This window comes from Apus apus, chromosome 16, assembly GCF_020740795.1.
Source record: "Apus apus isolate bApuApu2 chromosome 16, bApuApu2.pri.cur, whole genome shotgun sequence".
In the NCBI taxonomy this organism is placed as follows: Eukaryota; Metazoa; Chordata; class Aves; order Apodiformes; family Apodidae; genus Apus; species Apus apus.
This window is the reverse complement of record NC_067297.1, coordinates 5,346,957-5,367,194: the sequence shown is the minus strand read 5'-3', so window position 1 is coordinate 5,367,194 and position 20,238 is coordinate 5,346,957. Positions and strand designations below refer to the sequence as shown.

The window sequence follows — 20,238 nt, the reverse complement described above, 5'->3', positions numbered from 1 at the left end:
ACTGAAGCTTGTGTGAATAAGAGGGAAGGCAGTGGAAACAAATCACAGCCTTGCCTCAGACATACCTACAGGACTGCTGCAAACTGAGCTGCAGCATGTCTTACCAGTCTGCTGAAAGGGGATGAACATTCCATTTGGCTGTACAGTGATTATCCAGAAAAACATTATCCTTTTTTTAAAAGATAGCTTGTTTTGAAAACATTCTTAGGCTGTTTGTATGTGACAGTTGTTAATTCTTCCATGGAGCTAATGATTAATAGGAGCTTTAGATGACTGCAATCTGTCATTACTGTTGCTGACAAAAGATTTTGTATCAACATTCAACAAAAAATGCTGCTTGTTTTCAATTTATTGGTTCAAATAGCATGTCTTTGCCTGAGGAATGAACTACACATAAAATATTTTCTTTTTTTTTTTTTTGTGATGGAGCCTACTATTTTGTTTTTTATATCTTTTTCCCTATATAAAGATCAACTTAGAGATCTGTAATGTTTTTCTGTATGACATACACATCGTTGTCTAACTCTTGAAACTCAAAAAAGTTGAACTCTGTTTCAGCCTAGTAGTTACCAGCTTGGCTTCAACTGCTATTGTTGGGTTTTGCTGTCCTATTTTGTTACTTCTCTGCATAACAATTACTTAACACTGCAAAAAAAATCTTCCCACTACTATACTTTCATGAGGTTGTAATTTTCTTTTTTTCAGGTTATTTTGTATAGAAATGTCAAATGTCTGTTTTAATGGGACACTGATATGTGTTTAGTTGGCATTATACTTCTGAACAGACTTAAAACACAAAATGCATCTATGCATTTTTAGCAGTAAGTGGAATAAGAAGTATGTTTAGATATTCTGGTGATAAGCCTGATTTGTAAAAATGAGATTAATCTCATCAGGCTGAGTTGCTCTGGGGGCAGAGTGGATTGCTGGTAAATTTTAGAAGGATGAAATTAATTTCTAAATGAATATAACCATCTTGGAAAATTCAGCATTTAAGTACCAGTGCCAGGAAATTGTATGAAGAATTTAAACTGATGGCCAAAATTCATGGTTGGCTGGGAAAGGAGAGGATTGGCAGGTCTCCACCGTGCACAGAAAAATAAGTTTTCCATATACAGTGTTTTCTTCCATTTTACCATATTACTGCTTTTGCTGTTGCAAGATTAGTAAACATAGTTGTTGAGTAGTTTTAACATCCTTTTCAAAATCTTTCAACATTTTGTTTGGCTGCATGTTCTGGTTTTGGGTTGGTTTGTTGTTTTTGTTTGTTTTGTTGTTTTTTTTTCTCCTGCAAATTCCTGCTTACTATTTGGAGGCTATTTCTCTTTGTTTTATTCTGTTATCAGAGCAAATTTGTACATAGCTGTTTTTTGTTGGAATAAATGTGCAGGAAAGTGAGGCTGAATTTTCATAAGTTACTTTGTTGCCAGTTTGGGCAGTAGTTTTAGTTTCCCATTCACCTTTTCTTCTGTCTTGAAGTCTTGGCACAGTTTGGAAGAAGATAGGACTTGGCAAGATGCTGTTTGTTAGTACAAATACAAAGTTTTGTGGCTCCTATAGATCAGTACATAGATATGGTCTGATACTCTGCAACCAGTTAAGAAATTAAAATATTTACTTACATGCTTTTTAGATCCCAAAATAAAAAATACTCTGTAAAACCTGGAAGAACGTGCTCACAGATACCGTTTAGATGACATAGGTTTTTTAAGTTTGTATATTCTATTATGTCCATTATTAACAGAGCTGTAATGGGGAAGATAATGTCAGGTATAACAATGTCAGTAGCATGACATTTTAGTCAAACTAGATGTAATACATTAATAATTACAGGATTATATATATGTAGTTTTTATATATGTTTAGAGATAGGCATAATCTCTAAGCTTAACAGATGTAAGCATTTGAAGTAGCAACAGTAGAGTAATAAAAGCTTATTCAAGAGGCGGCTCTTCAGGGTCAATAGACTTTTTAGTTTGCGTTTATTTGTTGCAGTAGGACGAGGGGGTTTTGAGACAAAACCTTCCAACAGGCTGTAAAAGAAAAGAGAAGGAAGGATGTTTTGTACACCTCGCAGCAATGCTCCATGGAGTTTCCGAGTTAGGTACAGGTGGCTTCTGACACGTTGAGTTATGGGGTATCCATCTCAGGTGACTCAGATTTCCGCTTGGTTGACTGTAAGAAATTTTAGCTTTTCACTTTTAACAGTGCTGGAGAACTTTTTTGCAAGTTATTGTACCCTGTCAGTCATCTTATCTTTGAACCTTGGGGTGATGAAGATGTGGGAGGCAATAGCTGAACTGGAAAGAGTACTTCATAATTGCCCTGAGTCAGAGAGCTAAATCCAGCATTTCAGACTGGCAAGCACTGTGCCAAGAGGAATAAATCCTTTTTGCTATGTCCTGGATCCCTTCACCCACTCCTAATAACTTCATCAGCTAAAAACTAAGCAGAGCAGACTCTCTGAAACCTAATGAGTTGAGACCTGCTCAGGCGTATTTACTGATCATGCTGATTTAAGGAGAAGGGTTGTGGAAAATCTGTAGCTACATCTTTTATTCCTGTTAGTTTTGATTGTGTGAAGTTACCGTGTAATTGGCCCATTTGTCTGAATGATCTTTTTTCCTCCTAGCTAGGTTACTGTCATCATCTTGTTCAATAAAAGCCTATGAATTATATGTATCTAATACATGCCAGTGGATGGTCAGTCTAATGTGCACAGCAAATCACCAGAGTATGATGCTACACTTAATGATATCTTAACATTTTAATCGTAAAACTTAGATTCAGAAATACATCCATAGCTAAAAATTCTTTAAAGTGGGTTTTTATATTTAAGTGTTGTGGTAGTAGCTTTTGTAGGGGTTTTGTTTTCCTTTAAATTTTATGTGATGTTTTTATCTATCAGATTTGGGTTGCCACACTTCAGGAATGTTTTCTTACTTTGGTTTTACACTTTTCAAACTTATGTTTCTGATGATGATGATTGGCATAAAATAAAGCATTTATGTGCCTGGATGCTGGACATTATGCTAGGCTTATTTTCTTGGATTCTGATTTTAATCAAAACAGGATCATTTTCACAAAGACCAGATTTTTGTAGGTTCTTTTCTGTGTTGTATTTTCTTCTATATGTATGTCAAAGTGTTTTGCAGGCTTAGGTTAACAGGATTACAGAACTACCATGGCAAAAAGTTAGTATACAGTTAAGTTTATGTACATTGCTTTCTTCAGTCTTAATTAAATTTGACACTCAGTGATCATAATTAAATTTACTGGTTCCCCTGACTAGCCAGAAAGTACCATGTGATGTTTATGAGTGAACGTGCATTTGCTCTATACCAAAAGATAGCTGTCCACATTCCCTCAACTGTCATGCACAATAATCATGAAGATCCTATGTAAGTACTTATATCAGCTTTCTGAATGAAGGATTTTTGACATCTGTAAATATCTGGTTAGTGTTTCCAGTGCTCAGCTCTCTTGCCTGTGAATCTGTAATCAGCATTTTGCTAGAGGGGATGCTCTAATTCTGGTAAGACGCTGGAGATTTCTGCATGATTACTGTCATTAGGACAAAAGCATTTATGATCTTACTGTCTACTGCTGTCTTGCAAAGAAAATAATCTGGAAAACAGGATAACTCGCTAATGTGCCTCCCCCTACCAAAAAAATAATAAAAAATTACAACTGGAATATACTTCTTGGATGGACATGATTTAATCAGATTTATGATTCACAGGCATGTATTTCAAGTCCACAGAACACAAATCAGAATTTAACATTCTCATGATCCAAACATCTTCCTCTTTCTTTTATCTGCTCTGTAGTGAAGTTTTCTCTAAAAAAGTCAGTCTAATGCAACTCGCATGCTACTTTCTAATACTGAAAAATAGTAAAGCAAAGCTCCTGTTGGTGAAACCTCACAATTAAAAATTGTCCCATCTGTTAGTAATGTTTTGCCTGGAGCCAGCAGCTGTCCCTAGTTCTCAATTACACAAGAGGTGTTCATGTATTGAACTCTTGGAGGGGAAGCACTTTTATGAATTTTTGATTGTTGTCTAACGTTTAGTGCTCTACCAATACTTTCTTGTTAACTCACTGAGTGCTATTAACCCAATTTCATGACCAGTGTGGAATTTTCCAGAGAGGTTAAGTGAAATTATATGGAGGGGAGTGGCTGGATAGAAGAAGTAAAAGGCCTAAATTTACCACCCCACTAAAAGAAGGCTGCAGTTTAAGGCTGGAGGCTGCAGTTTAAGGCTGGAGGCTGCAGTTTAAGGCTGGAGGCTGCAGTTTAAGGCTGGAGGCTGCCTCGGGAGGCCTGGGTGCTCAGGTAGGAGCCCCAGGGAAGAGCTGAGGAGCCGCTGCCGGAGCGTTTGTGGCGGGAAAATGGGAGGGACTGAGAGGCCGGCAGCGCCAGGGGGCAGTGAGGGGCCTGCTGTGTGGAGGGACAGTTGCAGCGTAGCCAGGGCAGGGAGTCCCACTGCTCGCTGAGCAGCTTTATATATTTATATAGAAATAATTTCGAGCATTGGGTTTCAGCTGGTGCTGATGATCAGCTGGATCTGGATGCTTGCTCTGAGCAGCCAAGATGGCGTCTCTCCTCAGGGATGTCTTCTCCAAGCCACAGGCCTCTACAAATCCTGTCTGGAACAGCTGTGTGGAAAACCAGAAATGACAAGGCAGATTAATCAATAAAAAGAAGTGAGAGCTTCGTCCTTCTACCTGTGGGGGGCATTTCCACTCCCTGGCTGCAACTCACCTGCCCTGTTTCTGTCCACAGAACCTGCAGTGGGCCCGCGATGTGCTGCTGGGCAGCGGGGTCCCCTGGCAGCAGCTGAAGCACATGCCTGCACAGGGCCTCTTCTGCGAGAGGAACAAGACTAATTTCTTCAACGTAAGTTTATGCAGCTGATAAACACACCCGTTCTTTCTCAGCCTTCTTTTTAACACCTGTTTCTCATTTGAAAGTTTTGCAGAGGGAGGGGTGGTAATGTGGAATTCAGCAAAGGTGCATTAAACACACCACACAAAGGGCTAAAGGAAAGGCAGAACTGTATTAATAGAGATATTTGTTAGGATTTTCCTCTCTTAAAGGGAACCATATTAGAGGGATTATTTCTGATGAGCTTGAAAATACAGGGAGAGAAGCACCAGCATTTCTCAGTTATGCAGCATTTTCCATATACTTGATGGTCGAGTCCTCTGTAAAAATTCTAATTCTGTTGATCATAATTATCCTCTTGTTTACTGTTTCTGAACTGGACTTGCACTTTTTGTGACAAAAAGAAGTAGTGCTAGTTGCCCTAAGAAATCTCTGGAGTTGGAAGGCACTTTCTTGCATTCAGCTTTTGTAGTGTGGTTCAGCAGAGAGAGTATTTCCATGTCTTAGTGTAGTAGCAGCATTGTCACATAGACTGTCCCTGTGTCTGATCTTCGAGTTTGCAGGAATGTCTGTGCCTTGCAGTGACATGAGACATAGAACACTTCAGAGACTTACATGAGCATTTATCTATTGCAACTTAACATGTTGCTGTTGTCTGTAGTATCTCTGACTGTGGTCTGTTCTACGTTTCTGTACTTTCTCCACTTTTGTGACAGGATTCTGTAGCTGATTTGTGGCTTGCAGTGTGTGGTAAGAACGTGAAGATGTTCTGGTTTTCTGGACTATGTATCTGTTATGGTTGTCTGTGATCGCAGTGACAATTTTATGTCTCTGCTTTCCAATGCAGTGCTTCTGTTTTAATATTTTAATTGTTGTGAAATATCTGTTAACAGCTATCTTAATCTTTGCTGTATGTTGTGTTAATTAGCACCTTTATGCAAGCTTCTATTAAGTATAAGGTAAGTGCTCTTCTCTGATTGTAAGCCCTCAGCTAGATTGAAAACTGAGGAATACTGACAGTGGTTATAATGGATCAGTTTGCAAAAAGAGCTTCTATGTCATTCTGTCTTTCTGGATAGAAGTTTTGATTAACAAATACTGTCAGTCTGATGGGATATAGACCAAAGAGTTCTGACCTGGTTGATGACTACATGGCTTTGTTTTGGTTATTCCCTTCAATAGCTGCCTGCTTTCCCTACAAGAATCCTGCAGTGTCATTAACTCTTCAAGCTGGTGAATACTTTGACACAGATACAGCTAATGCAGGTATTCTTGTTGAAGATAATGAAATTATTCAGTATGCTTCAAATCAAGTGTGAACTTTGCATGATCATGGCCAAATTGTTCATCTTGCAGGGTTAAGTGTCAGGAGTGTCCTGTATTTTCATGTATGAGGAAGATGAGTAGTAGGGAACTGAGCAGTATAGGGGAGTTTTTCTACTTGAAAATATGAATTATCACATGAAGAGCGATCAGTGGCTGACCAAAATAATGTCTAGTTTTTGAATGCTAATGCTAGATAATTTAAGATAGATTCCATTATATCACTAGGTGGATGTTTCCAACATTATTTAAAAATAATTCCTTATTCTGCATATTGACCTTTTTATACTCTGAAGGATGAAGAGAGCTAGTATAGGTACTAGACAGCTGTGTAATAATTCTGTTTTGTAAATCAACAAAAACTTAATTCCAGTAATTTAATGTAATTAATTTTATTTAATAATAAATTAAATACACTTTGAAATAAAATATAACCTTCAACAAAAGGTGTATGCTAGCCCAGGGCAATATATCAACAATTCTGTTAGAAAAGAGAGATGTATGAAAATTATGTTCTCAGTTTGAACTTGCATCTGCCAACAGATGAAAGCATTGTTAATCTAGAGTTCTCCATGTAAACTGCTGCCTCTAGGCTGGAGAAATTTCACTTTGAGGCCTTTGTGAATCAGTGCTAGTGTCTTGAGTTATTCCTGCAAACATGTGGGTCAGTCTTGCTGTTAACTGGTACATTGTACCTTCAAGTTTAGTATGACAAAATATTTTGGTGGTCTCATTTTCTACCCAGCTATATTTTCAAAATCCTCTTCAAGTATCACTGTGTGGAACATGTGGCAGTGATCCAGGACAAATGACACAGACATAGCACAGTGAGAAAATCCAGATCTGAGAGAGAAATGGTTGCAAGTGCCCATGAAAAAAAACCAAGTTGTTAGTGTCCTCTGACACTCCAGAATTGGACAGACCTAAATCTGTGAGCAACTTGGAAAGAAAAATCTCTCAACAACTCGTTGACCTTGTCTGGGTTAAACCTCAACTAGTTTGTTCTCCTGCAAAGCTCCTAGCTAGGCAGTGGGTGAGCAAATGTACTGCACCATCTGGGTCAGTGCTTGGAATAAAGACTTGTGTGTCATCCGTTGCATACAGATGGTGGCACAGCCCACTGTCCCAGCTAGTGCCTTCACATACAGAGTTGGGTGATAAAACAGAATTCTGCAAAAGTAAGTAGTTGCATCTAATCTTAGAAATGAAACGGTCAGCCTTCTCCAGGGTTATTTTCAATTGAAGCACTTTGCTTAAAGTGTTTATTTGCTTCCATGTAATGCATTTGGTTTTATTTTTGGGAACTCTGGCTGTCGTGATACAGAAGAGTTAAATTAATGTTTAAGTGGCTTTCTGTGGATACTTGGCTATTGAAATACCTTTTTCTGCTGCAGCAAGTAGCACTGGTGTTTTTTAGTCTCTTGTACAGAATATTCAGGGTTGTTGAAATTATAGCTGACTCAATTTTACAAGTACAAACAACACTGTGCAAGAGAGAAAGCCAGCAGCTCAAAGACAAGTAGGGACTGTGCCAGGCTGCTCCTCCCAGACATTTTATAAATCATGCATACTCCTAGTAGAATTATTTATGAAATGTTTATGACAGCACTGTATGAAAAGAAATAAACTTGGGTAAAGCTGTCTCCTATTCAATTTTACTGCAGAACTGTTCGTCTGTATCTGTGTGTCATGGTCTGTTTTCTAATTTGTTAGCTGTCACTCAGCTCTGACTGAAATCTCTTTGAATTCATTTTTTACTGTTTTGAGAATGAGCAGAAAAGGCATGTTCACTTGGCCCTGCTTTCTTCTCATTTGACATATTAGAATAATGCCAGGATGCGTGGAACTTCCCTTTTTCTGTTCTAAGAAGAAAAATACTTACTGCACTATTTGTTTCCTGAACAGAAAGAATAGCCCTGATTTTCTTGGACCCGAGGTGTTTGCACATTCATGACCCTACTAGTGATGGCAATCATTGTATGAGTGGTTGTTGCTGTTAGACTTGCAGGAGTCTTAGCTGTGTTCCTGCAAATTAATACCAAGTGTTTTTTGTCTGGCCACTTATGAATTTCTGTATAACCTGCTGTACACTCTACCAGTTCTCCTTTATCTCCATGTGTGTGTAAATATATAGACTTTTTTTAAAAAAAAATAGAGGGCTCCAGGATTGTTTCTATGGCAACTAAATTAGAAATTAATACACTGGAAGAAAAAAAAAGTCCCCAAACATTGCTTTACATAGTAGGGCAGTTTTTTAATATATTCAGATTTCATGCCACTATTAATAATACAAAGTTACACTTTGTGCCCACATGATGGGTATTCATTAGTCTGTGGGGGGCTGGTGATTGTGAAAGAAGCATTTTGATGGTTGAGCTCAGAGTATCAGTAACTTCTCCGTGTGGTTTAATATACAGTATTTGTATTTTCCTGGCACATCTTTTGTGGTAATGATAATCTGTTGTAATGAAGATCTTGATGTCCATCTTTGGTAACTGTTCCCCACATCTGAAAGCTGTGCATGCACACAATATACTGTAATGCAGACATTCATGTGAATTAAGTCTTGCTGCAAACTGTTAAGGATAATAGTTCTATTTTTAATTCCAAAAGAAATGAAGCATGTTTATTCTCTGCTGTATCCCTGAAGTTCTTCATTCTGTGGTTTGAGTAAGCAGGGTCAAATTAAGGTAGCAGCATCCACTGGGAGCCAGAAGCTGAGGGACAGAAGGGATTTCACTTTAATTTGCCATTGTCCATATCATGTGTGACTGGGCACTGGCAGGAGATGGCTGCTGTGCAGAACTGTGATTTCTGGACACTGAGTAGTTGAAGAATAAAGTCTCAGTTTGGTGCTGCAGGCTTCTACATGTAGTTGTTTCTATAATATGGTGATAACCAATGGGTGCTTTCTCTGTTACTCTTTGCATAGCAGGTTCTTTCCCTACTTGTGTTTCAGGTTGAGGGTTAGGTGTCTCTGTCTCACCAGAGGAAAACTGATTTTGAAAAGGTGCAAAAAATAAATCATGGACGTTAAGTTCATTGGGACTGTCAAGGGGAGGAAGAAAAGGCAACATGCCTCAGCTTTCCTGCAAGCTGGGCAGTTATATCAAGGAAGTTTTATTATTTGCCTTAATAGTTTTTATACCTTCTCTTAGACATGTATTAGTGGGCACTACCAGAAACAGAGCACTGAGATGGGATTTTCTTTTGATCTGGTACAGCCTTCTTTGGGTTTTCTCCCAGCTCTTGAGATGTAACCTCAGCATTAATGATAACTGTCACCTGAATTAAAATGAAACACTTGTTACAGAATTTAATGTCTCTGTTGGAGATAACTGGCTATATATTATCCAAGGGAAGAGGGATAATCCATTGGAGTAATCTGAAACTTTTCTAGACATTTGTTCTGCCGAGTCTGAGGTCACTACTAATGTTGACCTGAAGAGCCCCAAATATCACAAAGGGCCAAGAGCAGTTCTCCAAGGCTGATAATGGCAACTTGACTGAAGCCTCAGGTTCACTGTTTCATACTATATACTGGAAAAGCCTGAAACGGAAGGCAAAAGCAGACTAAAATCACTTTCCTAGAACTCTTACTGCTCTGCTTTCCTTCCTGTCCTTGGCTGGTGATAGATCTGGGTTACTCTACTCCTTCCCATAGTTAGTGTGTGCCTTTTCAGTTGGCAAGTGTGCTTCCAGCTCTGAGACATCTGCTATGTGGAACATGAGTCTTCTGAGAAAACTAGTGCCATTTGAATGAGATTGGGGAAAAGAGAAAGAACTTGAAGAAACTTGCTGTGCATCCAGGTGAATTAAGATGATGTCTCAGTGTAGTGAGAATTCAAGTTTATTAATGTATGGGAGCTCAAAGAAAATGAATTATTGTTTTGCTTGATTACAATTGGTTGTCAGGCATGGGGGATAAAGTCAGGCTGCCTGGCTTGCTTCCTCCATAATTTTAACATTTCATCACTTTTCCTACGTTCTTGAATAATGTGGTTATAAAGCTATTGTTCTTCATCTCTGTGAGGAAACCATTTCTGGTGTGGTGAAGAGATACTTGTGTGGAAAGCTGCTGAGGAATAAATAAAAAACAGTCCCTTCTGAGCCAAATGATTGTATAATCCTATGCCTTAATTTGTAAATGCAGTCAGCTGTATAAATGGCAGTTAATTTATAGCTACAGTATAAGATAAAGTTTGGAAAATTAAAGAGTGAACCAAACTGGTGTCTTCCCATGCTCTGTCCCTTGTTTTTCTTCCTTTTTAGTCTTAGTGAATTCTCCCAGTTTACCTTTACTGTATCTTCTGTGGAGCAGCACCAACTCATAGGTGCAGTGCTCCTGGCACCCATCATGGAATGTCCAATGAGCCACAGGATAGAAGAACTCATACAGAAAGAATTATTGCCTGCAGATTCAGGAAGGCATCTTTGCATCGATTAAATATAATTAATATATACAAGGTTATTTTTGCATCAAGGCAAGAAACTTTTTTTTAATGAACCCTTAAATTTTTGATAAGTTGGTTCATTAAAATGCATTATGAGGCAACATTCTGGCCCTTCTCTCCAGCCATGGTTGAAATCAATTTTATAAAAGTGAATGTATGGAAGAGAATTACTGTTTTCTCTGACTCCTTTAAATTTACTGATATTAATGACCATGTTTGAAATAGGCAGACATTTTTTCTGTAAAAATGGTAGCTTCTTGAGAATCCACCGGTTTTCCCCTTCCACTTTGGAAAGGCGAAGCAGGAAGTTGTGATCCTAGTTGCCTCTACAGTAAGAGTTAAATGCCATTATTTCTTTTCTAACTTTACCTGTGATGGCTGTTGGTTTTTTTTATTGCCAGTAGCAAGCTGTTTTCCTTCTCCAGTTTTTTTTTCACTTGTTAATGTAGTTCTACCCATACATCTGCCCAGATTTTCTAAAATTTTAATTGGAAGAATGCTTTTAGTAGGTACAGAGGAGTTTGTTCTCTCATTCCCTCCCACTTGGTCTTACGTGCTCACTCTATTTTGCAATCTTAATATCAACTCTGAAAACAAAGGTAAGCAAGGAGTTAACTGTGCAAGTGAAACTTTCATAGTGATTGGATTAAGACCAGGAACCTAGTAAGCAATGAAGTCTTAAAGTTGCCTATAAAAAGCTAGATAACTTTTTCAACCCCTGCCCAACATGTTATTTACAGTTCTTCACTCCATCCTCTTGGAAAAACAGAACTCATCAGTGAAAAATGTCCGTCGTTCACAGAGTTTTCTGTCTCAATATATACACACTGTTCTTTCTGGCTAACTTTGCAGGCTTCCAAGACCCAGCTAGTAAAGATGCCAATAAATATAAATCCCTGGAGATACAAGCAGGGGGTTTTAAACTGTTGTTTGTGGCAGTGGATATTAAACAGATTTTTTTTTTGTTTCCCTAGGAAAAGTTTCTTCTTTTCTTGAGTACATGAATCTCTAGACAAAGGTAAGCTAGGGAACAAACAACTGCAATAATGAAGATTGGCTTTGAAGAAGGCTTTGTAGAAGAGAGATGGCCATGGAGGTTGTACTGTGTTACAGGCCATAAAGCAGTTACGTTTAGTTGTATTTTAAGAGGATTCTGTAACATTGATCAAGGCAGTTTCCTCTTATATATTTTATTTTGTAGTTATTTCCAGGACTGCTTTTGAGGTAGATATCAGCCTAAATCTGGTCTTGATGAGTACAGCACTTGTCTGTTCCCCATCCAGGTATGACAGGATTTTTCATTCCCCTATCCTGTCTGTGTAAAAATACCAATCTCACTCTGAAGTGTAAGGACCTGAATGGCAGTAAGTGAACACAAAACCAGCTACCATCAGATAAGCACCTTATACTACTTTTCTGAAACCCTGTGACAATTTAATTCTGTACTGTGGTGGTTTCCATTTACCTGGCATTATTGTGATTTATAATAACTTTCATCCTTATAGAAAGAAGAAAATTAACAGTAAAATTAACTTTATTCTATTGAAGCAGCATATTTAATGAGAAATATTTCTGGAATTACAGTTCCCAGCAGAAGGATCTAAGTATTCTTTGTGAATATACATTGTCTTAGTGTAAAACTGAATACAGAGGAATGTGGGATGAGAGCAGTGGGATACAAGTCTGTGTGTACATCTGTGCAAGTGGGTAGCATTTATAGATACACATTTTAAGTGTAGTGGCTACAGTAGGATATAATTGTCCAAGTTAAAAAAGGTTAAGATGGAGAAGGTAAGGATGATAGGTGATGATAGGTGAGAACATGTTTAGTTCTTGTGCAGTAGCTCCTGTATGATGAACAGTTCACTTGCTGACTGCTCTGTCACTGTGCAGAGCTTAGATGAAGGTACTGAAGCAGGAGTTCTCTGAGTAGTAGTACTCCATCTTTGGCAAAATTCCTAAAGTCAGAGGAATAAAAACGTTGAATACTGTATAGTGTGTTATTGTTCTAGACAGTTTGGCTCCTGTGGAGGTGGTAGGATTTCCTGGCATGATAGGAACACTTTTGGAGTTTGGTGATATCTACTTATGTGAAACAGCAAGGGTTGGCCACTTAACCAAGGTGACTTTCTCAGTCTCCTGAAAGGAATTAAAATATAATTGGGAGTGAAAGTAATGAAGTCCATAGTGGTCAGTATTTTATCTTGCTCCTTTGAACACTCAGATGTATTATTGTGATCCAACAAGGGATTTAAGTAAGAGCTTTGGTGAAAAATGGCTTATTCCCAGGAGCTTTGTGACCTTTGCTCATTTCAGTTGCTTACACTTCCTCTCCACCAGTTTACTTACCTCCTGATAACAGTTTCACAAATTTGGCTTTTCTGAAGTTGTTTAATTTTTCTATAGGTTAGAGGAAGCAAAATCAGAAAAGAAACACCAACCTTTCACTTGAAGCATTTCCTAACAGTTACTCAGAATGAATTATGAATTCTGCTGGCTATTTTGTTTGCTGTCACGGAATGAAAGTCAGAATTAAAAACTCCTACCAGGTCGCTTTCTATTTAAATCTTTATCACCTCAGAGATGGTCCCTGTGCGTATATTCAAAGTGTATCAGCATTTACACTATGATCTCCTGCTTAGAGATTGGAACTAGTGTGAGTCATTAATATAATGGCGTTTTCTTAAGTATTCACATGTTTAAGATGTTTAATGAGATTGAAGTAACAGCTAAAATGGTGTCTGTGTACACATACCTAGTTTGTTCTTCCTGACAGGCTGCACTAAAGGTTTAAGAGTATGTGTTGGAGTTTATTGCTTGTTTTTTCTTAATGGGACGTACAACTATCAATTACAATATTTAAGGGTCACTGAGCTCCACTTATTCCAGTGACACTGACTCTGAAGTGACTAAAATACTTCCAGTGGGGAAAAATTGGGCAGACCTGAAGGTAGGCCAGTGTCTGTGTAGCTCTTCATCCATGAAGAAGTGTGCAGCCATCCCAGACTCTCTGAGACTTTAACACAATCTCCTTTCATGACTGCTTTGCTTAATCTAGCATATATATTTCATTGTTACAATCCATGTGTAGAATCACAGCTAGTGGCAGGTTCAGTGTTTAAAAACTTGAATAGAATCACAAATCATATTTTAAAAAGAAGTAGGGATTACAGGCCAATGTGGCTGTATAATGAAGGTGGGACTTTTGGTGTGAATGCAGTACAATGATTTCAAAAGCATTTTCTTTATAGTGTAAGAGAAAACACTCATAATAGGAATGTAAGTGTGGAAATAAAATGCACTTTCCAATTACTTTGTAAGCAGAAATACTGACAATGGGTTGAACTTAATCTTTAAAAATTGTTTGGTGACACATAAAGGTGATAATTTCATGCCTGTAATGAAGTAGCTATTCCAGCAGGCTCAAAAGAAAAAACCATCTGGCTTTGTTTGTTTGCCCTTAGTCTGACAGCTCTGTACTAAAGGTCTTGCTGAAAATTACTTCCCAACTGGTTTTATGTTAGGATATTTTTGTTTTCTTTCCAATGAACAAGAAAACAAAAGTGTTTTTCTGAATTAACTACACTAAAATTAATGTTTATTTTGGGACCCAGAAAAGAGGAGATTTTTTAGTATTTCAAGTAAAATGAGCAACTACATATACAGACTAACTTTTTTAAACTTAAGTGAATTCAAAACAAAGACTGAGATTTTGGAAGCTTAAACTTTTACCAAATGTAAATTGGTAAGCAAATTTTACCAAATACAAATTGGTATGCAGCAAGTAAGCAATATTCCATATAGTTTGTAAATAGAACACTAAGATACAGAAGTAGTAGAAACTGATGAAAATTGAAATTAACAGTAGCTAGTCTGTTTCTTTGTATCAAGTTGACAAAAATGAAAACTAAACAATTAATGTTTGGCACGTTTAATCCTTATTGGTTATTCCTTTGCACAAATCTTGAAGTAAACATACTGCATCTCCTCCATGCGTTTTAGAATTAGATGTTCTTGCTGCTCTGCAGGAACAGTAAAGCAAGAACAATTTTTTGTGAGTAATTTTTTAACTTTTAATGAGCATTCACCAGTTAGTACCATACACAGGAGGACTGACTCTTCAGCTTTTCTCCCCAGCATAGTTCTTGTTGCTCAAAGTGTTTTTTTTGTTGTTTCTTTCATCTTAACCATGCAACAGTAACTTCCCCCCCAACAATAGTATGGAAAGAAACACGATATTTTTCCCACTTTCAGAATTGGTCCTCAGTCTTTGAAGCATAATGAATCCATATATGTATCCCAGAAAGGAAGTATAGTTTTCTGTGTTGCAGTGGGGGGGGAGCACATCAGAAAATGCATCCTGAATACATTATCATCAGTCTTGTCTTGCAAGGATTAAACAGGTGCAAGAGTAAAAGGACTTTCTTGAGTTTTCCTCTGTGTACACATGTGTGTTTGTGTATTTTAGGTGAAAGAACAGTTACAATGTTGAGTAACAAAGATTTTTTTTTAAGTCAGGGAAAGAATGAAAGAAATACTAGTTTAATATATATTAGGCAATAAAACTAATCTTAATAGCAAAGAGATGGTCTCTTTAATAGTAGCTACGTAGCTAGAGGACTTAGTCCTACTCCTGCAACTGGCAGAATTTCAAAACTAAGACTTTGGTGAGATGGTAGTAGCACAAGGAGATACTACTGCACTTCTTCAAGTGTATTGTTAGTTTATTCAAATGTCTTGTAGAAGTATGAAAGCTAGAAAGAATGAAATAATACTTCTGAGCCCAGTTGCAGCTGTTTCCAGTCACAAGAAAAAGAGTGGAAATTAGCTTAAAGTTGCTGTACTTGAAGATTCACTGTACTTGACTGATGAGGGTCTGTGCAGTGTGTGTGTTTGAACTGGAGGCAGTGTAACATGGCTCTTGATCAGGAAATGTGCTTGGGTTCTCAGCATTGCTGGGTTACATTTAAGAATTTCAAGTGAAGAAATTTCCAAGAAACAGTCTTCACTGCTCTGGATGAGAAATTTTGGAAAGTTGGTTCCCTTGCTGAAATTCAGACATGTCAACTGCCATGTCATAAACATTGTGATTTCAGCTTGTGCCACTTGGCACCTGGGCACTTAGAAAGCAAAAAGATTTGAATTAGGGAAGAAAGGAGGATCAAGACAGACAGGACTTAATTGCCTTGCACATCTCATGCCCAGAGCATTCTCAGCCTAGGATTTAGACAATCAATTGATGTAACCCTGCTGACAAAGCGTGGGTGAAAAGGGAAGAATAATTTTTAAGCAGAAGGGTGGTTTTCTTCTTTGTAAATTAGTAATCAGTGAGTATTGCTTTCTTTCTGAAATCTTAGTTAGAAATAATAGACAGTGTATTCTGGGCACAGCATTACTGTGACAATGTAGGCAGCTAAACCATTCACATGTAGGCCTATTTTCTGGGTTATTTTGTCACTGTCTTTTCAATATGTCACTTCTCTCCCTTCAAAATCTGACAAGTCTTTGCTTGCTTTTCATGAATAATTGAGCCAGAATAAAATTTCCTGCCTCTGTATGTTCTCAAATCAATAAGGTAAAGCAAAGCAAAGTGTCTTTCTTCCTGAAAACTTCCGTCAGAGAGCTGTCGCCAGTGGCAGACTGAAGCTGACAAAATGAAAGTCCCACCAGGAGATGAGTTTGAATCTGAAGTCTTTTAAGTATGTGGGCAGCAAGGTGAAGACAGTAAGATGATACACCAGATTTCTGTTCCAAATCCCCTTTCAGTTTCTCTTATTCCTGTTGCTACCTTTTGGCATATTCCTGTTTTTCTGTTTGCACCTCTTTTATTCACTTATTTCTTTTTTCTTCCATTTGCCCTTTTAAGAGCAGCAGTTTAAATGTAGTGTGTGGACAAATAATTAGATATTATGTTACATTTGTTTATTTCTAGACAAAGACAACATGTGGTCCATATGAAATTTGCAAGATAATAGCTGTTCTTTAAGGGGAGTAAGTTTGTCAGGTATGAAATGTTATTGAATTAGTTAACATATTATTTTACAATCTAAGTTGTGGTTTTGAAGCAAGATAGTGATTCTCAGAAAGGACTGAATTACCTGTACTTGTTGAATACTGAAAACAGGTTTTGAAAAAGTGTAAGTCCTCTAGAGGTCCAGATTTGACACTTGCTAGTTTATGATTCTTGATGAAATGTAAAGGGAATAAACCTACCCCTTAATAAATAGGAAACAGAAAGAGGATAGCATCTTTGCATAACAAAATTGGTGCATATATGAAATGTGAAATTAAATTACCTTCCCTCCTCTTCATTCTCCTTAACCTGTATCTTTTTGTTACCTACTGACCACTGTGTGGGTTTACCTTTAGTGCGGGTATGTTGCTTTTGGTGATAGCAGCCAATGCTGCTACTCAGTGTTAGAGATCTTACAGTAGTTTCCACCACTGGTGGAAAAGAGAAATTCACCTGGAAAATACTTACATAAGACCACAAAATTTGCTACTCTGGATTAGCCTGGGTCTTCTAGGGGAGGTTTAGGTTAGGTATCAGAAGGTGGTTGAGCACTGGAACTAGCTCCCCAGGGCAGTGGTCACAGCACCAAGCCTGCCTGAGTTCAAGAAGTCTGGATGCTGCTTTCAGGCACATGGAGTGATTCTTCAGGCACCCTACACAGGGAGAGGAGTTGGACTTGATGATCCTGATGAGTGCCTTCCAACTCAGCATATTCTATGATTCTAGGCAAATATTCCAATTTAGTAGTTATTGTAACGTGACTGTCTGCAAGAAGATTAAAAATATCTGAGTTAAATGAAGCAAATACTGCTGCTGAAGGAATAATGCTTTCTAGTTCCTATAGGACTTCCATTGCACTGCAAACTTGAGATTACTTTTATCTTTACAAGAAAAAAAAGCCGTCTCTAAATGAAAACAATATCCTACTTCCTTAAAAACAGGAGATGAAATCTACTCTTCCTCAGTGGAGCTAGAATTCATGCTAGGGTTTCCAATGCATATCTTCTGAACTGAAGAAGATAATTTGAAAGTGGAGCAGAATTTCAAATATATTGACCTTAACAAACTCGTGCTATGTTTGCAAGGAAAGCTATCACCGTTATCTCAGCAGTGCAGAGAGGGCTGGAATATTTGTGAACATTTCTTATTCACCCTAGAATATTTCATTGAGAAAACCCAGTGTGCAAAGTTAAAAATGCTTGAAAATGTAAAATCACTTCCATCTGGCTCCCAGTATTACAGCACAGGAGCATTTCTGCTAGAGCTCACATCCTGCAGGGCATTCTGGCTGGGATGTTCCTCAAATGTTCTTCCGTTGTTACTGATTTGAAGATACAGAAAATATAAAAAATAACCAGAAAGTCAAACAAACAAACCAACAACAAACAAGGTCCAAACCCAAAGCAATTCCTTAAAGAAGGAAACAAACTTGCCTCTTCTTATGGTCTGGAATAGTGCTTTACCCTTCTCCTTTCCCATCATAACTAGCTAGAGGACAAGTATAGGACATGGTTGTTGAGAATTGACAGTTGCAACTAAGATAACTGTTCTTTCTCAGAGATGGTTTGCTGAACAGAAGTATTCATTTTGAGTATTTATTTTTAAACAGACAAATGTTAGGTCATCTTGTTGACACTGGGCATGTTTCAAGTTCTCTGTAGTTGCTCTGTCAGTCTTTTTCCCATCCATCCTTCCTTGCCAAAATGCACAGAGTCTTATTGTTCCATTCCTGTATCACCCAAATTAAGCTTAAAAAGCAGTAGACATTAGCTCTTTCTGCAGCCCTCATTTGCACAGTTTCTCCAAGTAATTAAACAATTTAAAAAATACTATGTAATCTTTTACCCCTAATCAGCCAGAAAATTTGAATAGAATGTCCCAAATACTGCAGTGCACTGCGGAAAGATTTTTAATAAAAAGGCTTTTGCTGTTGCACAGTGTTATGCTTGAACTAAGAAGCTGGGTGTAACTGTGCCAGCCATCTTCTGCAGGAGCTGTTTCACCAGGGAGCCTGGAACAGGCAGCAATGGAATGGAACTACCTGAGGTGCAGCTTAGAGGACTATTCAGAGGTGTGTGTGAATAATGAGATTATTTCTGACATGAGCAGCAAACGTTTACTCACTTTTCGTGAACACTAAGTAGTTTTATCCACTTTTTGTCACAGTACTACTGGATGTAGGGCATCTCTGTAATGTATCTCCTATATCCAGAATATGCAAGTCCCATGATACTTTTCTGGTTCCCAGACGTATAGGGCATGTCAATAGCACTTTACTGAGCCTCTTTATTTTTTTAGCTTAGATGACTAAACCTGAATTTTCTTGCTCAGTGGCACCATCAATTACCAACACCTGCATATGCAAATAGTGCAAAATTCATTCTGCTTGTGATGTTTCCAACTATTGAATATGTGGTGTAGAATTCCACAGTGCAAACCTGGGAAAAGTCTTGATGATTAAGAACATGGCTGATTGGAAGAGAACATAACTTTTGGCATTAGACAGAGTCAAGGATAATCAGTGGTGAAAATCTTGTGTCTTTTTAGAGTTTAAAAGGATATTTTTTTCCTTGCTTTAAGTTTGTAATGGACCTTTACCAAATAATATATCTGTACAAAAGCAATAATGGATCAGAAGTGTAGTAATATTTCCATTAGTGTTTTTTAAAAAAATTGCCTGTTTGTAAGGCAGTTTGAAATCCAGGATTTAAATATTATTATCATTCTTGTTTACCTTCTATTATCATTTAAAGATGCCTCTACTCTTGCTGCTTTTTGTGGTACTATGCTTGTTCATTGTAACATCTAAAAGGCATTAATTAGAAAATGAAATACTTACAGTGCCATACTTAGGGCTTAAAGGTATTTAGTCATGCAGAACCTTTATATGACATAATTGCCAATGTAGTGAACACCCAGTCCTTGGGCTATTAACTTTTAGCATTTTACAATGTGTTTAATTCCAGGTACAACAACTACTTAATTTGCATAAATAAATGACAATACATAGGGAAAAACTGCAGTGCAGTAGAAGAGATGAGCTCTGCTGTTAACAGTGACTAAATGAGCAGATGAAAAAGGGCAGGTCAAAAAGAAGCCTATTTGCATGAACATACAGAAAGTAAGTATTCATTTCTCTTCACATAAATCCATGTTACAAAGTCAGAAGATTAAAGGCTAATGGATTTTTGAAGTAGTAGTGCCAAAACTGCAGTGTTAATCAGTATGGAATGGATTATTGCCTTTGGTAGCAAGATGTAAGAGGTGATGAAGACATGGGTTATTTTAAAGAGTGGTAATGCCCAGAGTTAAATCTTAGCTTTAAAACAAACAAAGCTGACTCTTAAAGTTTAGGTGGAGAGATACACACAGGATACTGTTGATTTATGTAATTTTAAAAATATGAGATAGCTATGTTATTCTTTAGGGTTTTTTTCCAAAATGCTCTTAAGCATAAATGTGTATCTGTAAAACACGCAAATAAATAGGAAGGGGTAAGGATTTTGGGGCTTTCAGTGTGCAAAGCCCCAAATTGGTGTTATAAGAGGAACACGAGGAAA

The 20,238-nt window shown here is 37.6% G+C and overlaps 1 protein-coding gene across 4 annotated transcripts in view; it reads left to right on the top strand.

Annotated features, from left to right (window-relative positions):
* Nucleotides 1-20,238, top strand: part of CABIN1 (calcineurin binding protein 1) — a 108,259-nt gene that overhangs the window by 44,293 nt on the left and 43,728 nt on the right. For all 4 annotated transcript variants that reach the window (XM_051633912.1, XM_051633910.1, XM_051633911.1 and 1 more), the window contains exon 29: nucleotides 4,787-4,900. In XM_051633912.1, coding sequence (XP_051489872.1) covers nucleotides 4,787-4,900 — 114 coding nt within the window. The remainder of the gene's footprint in view (nucleotides 1-4,786; nucleotides 4,901-20,238) is intronic.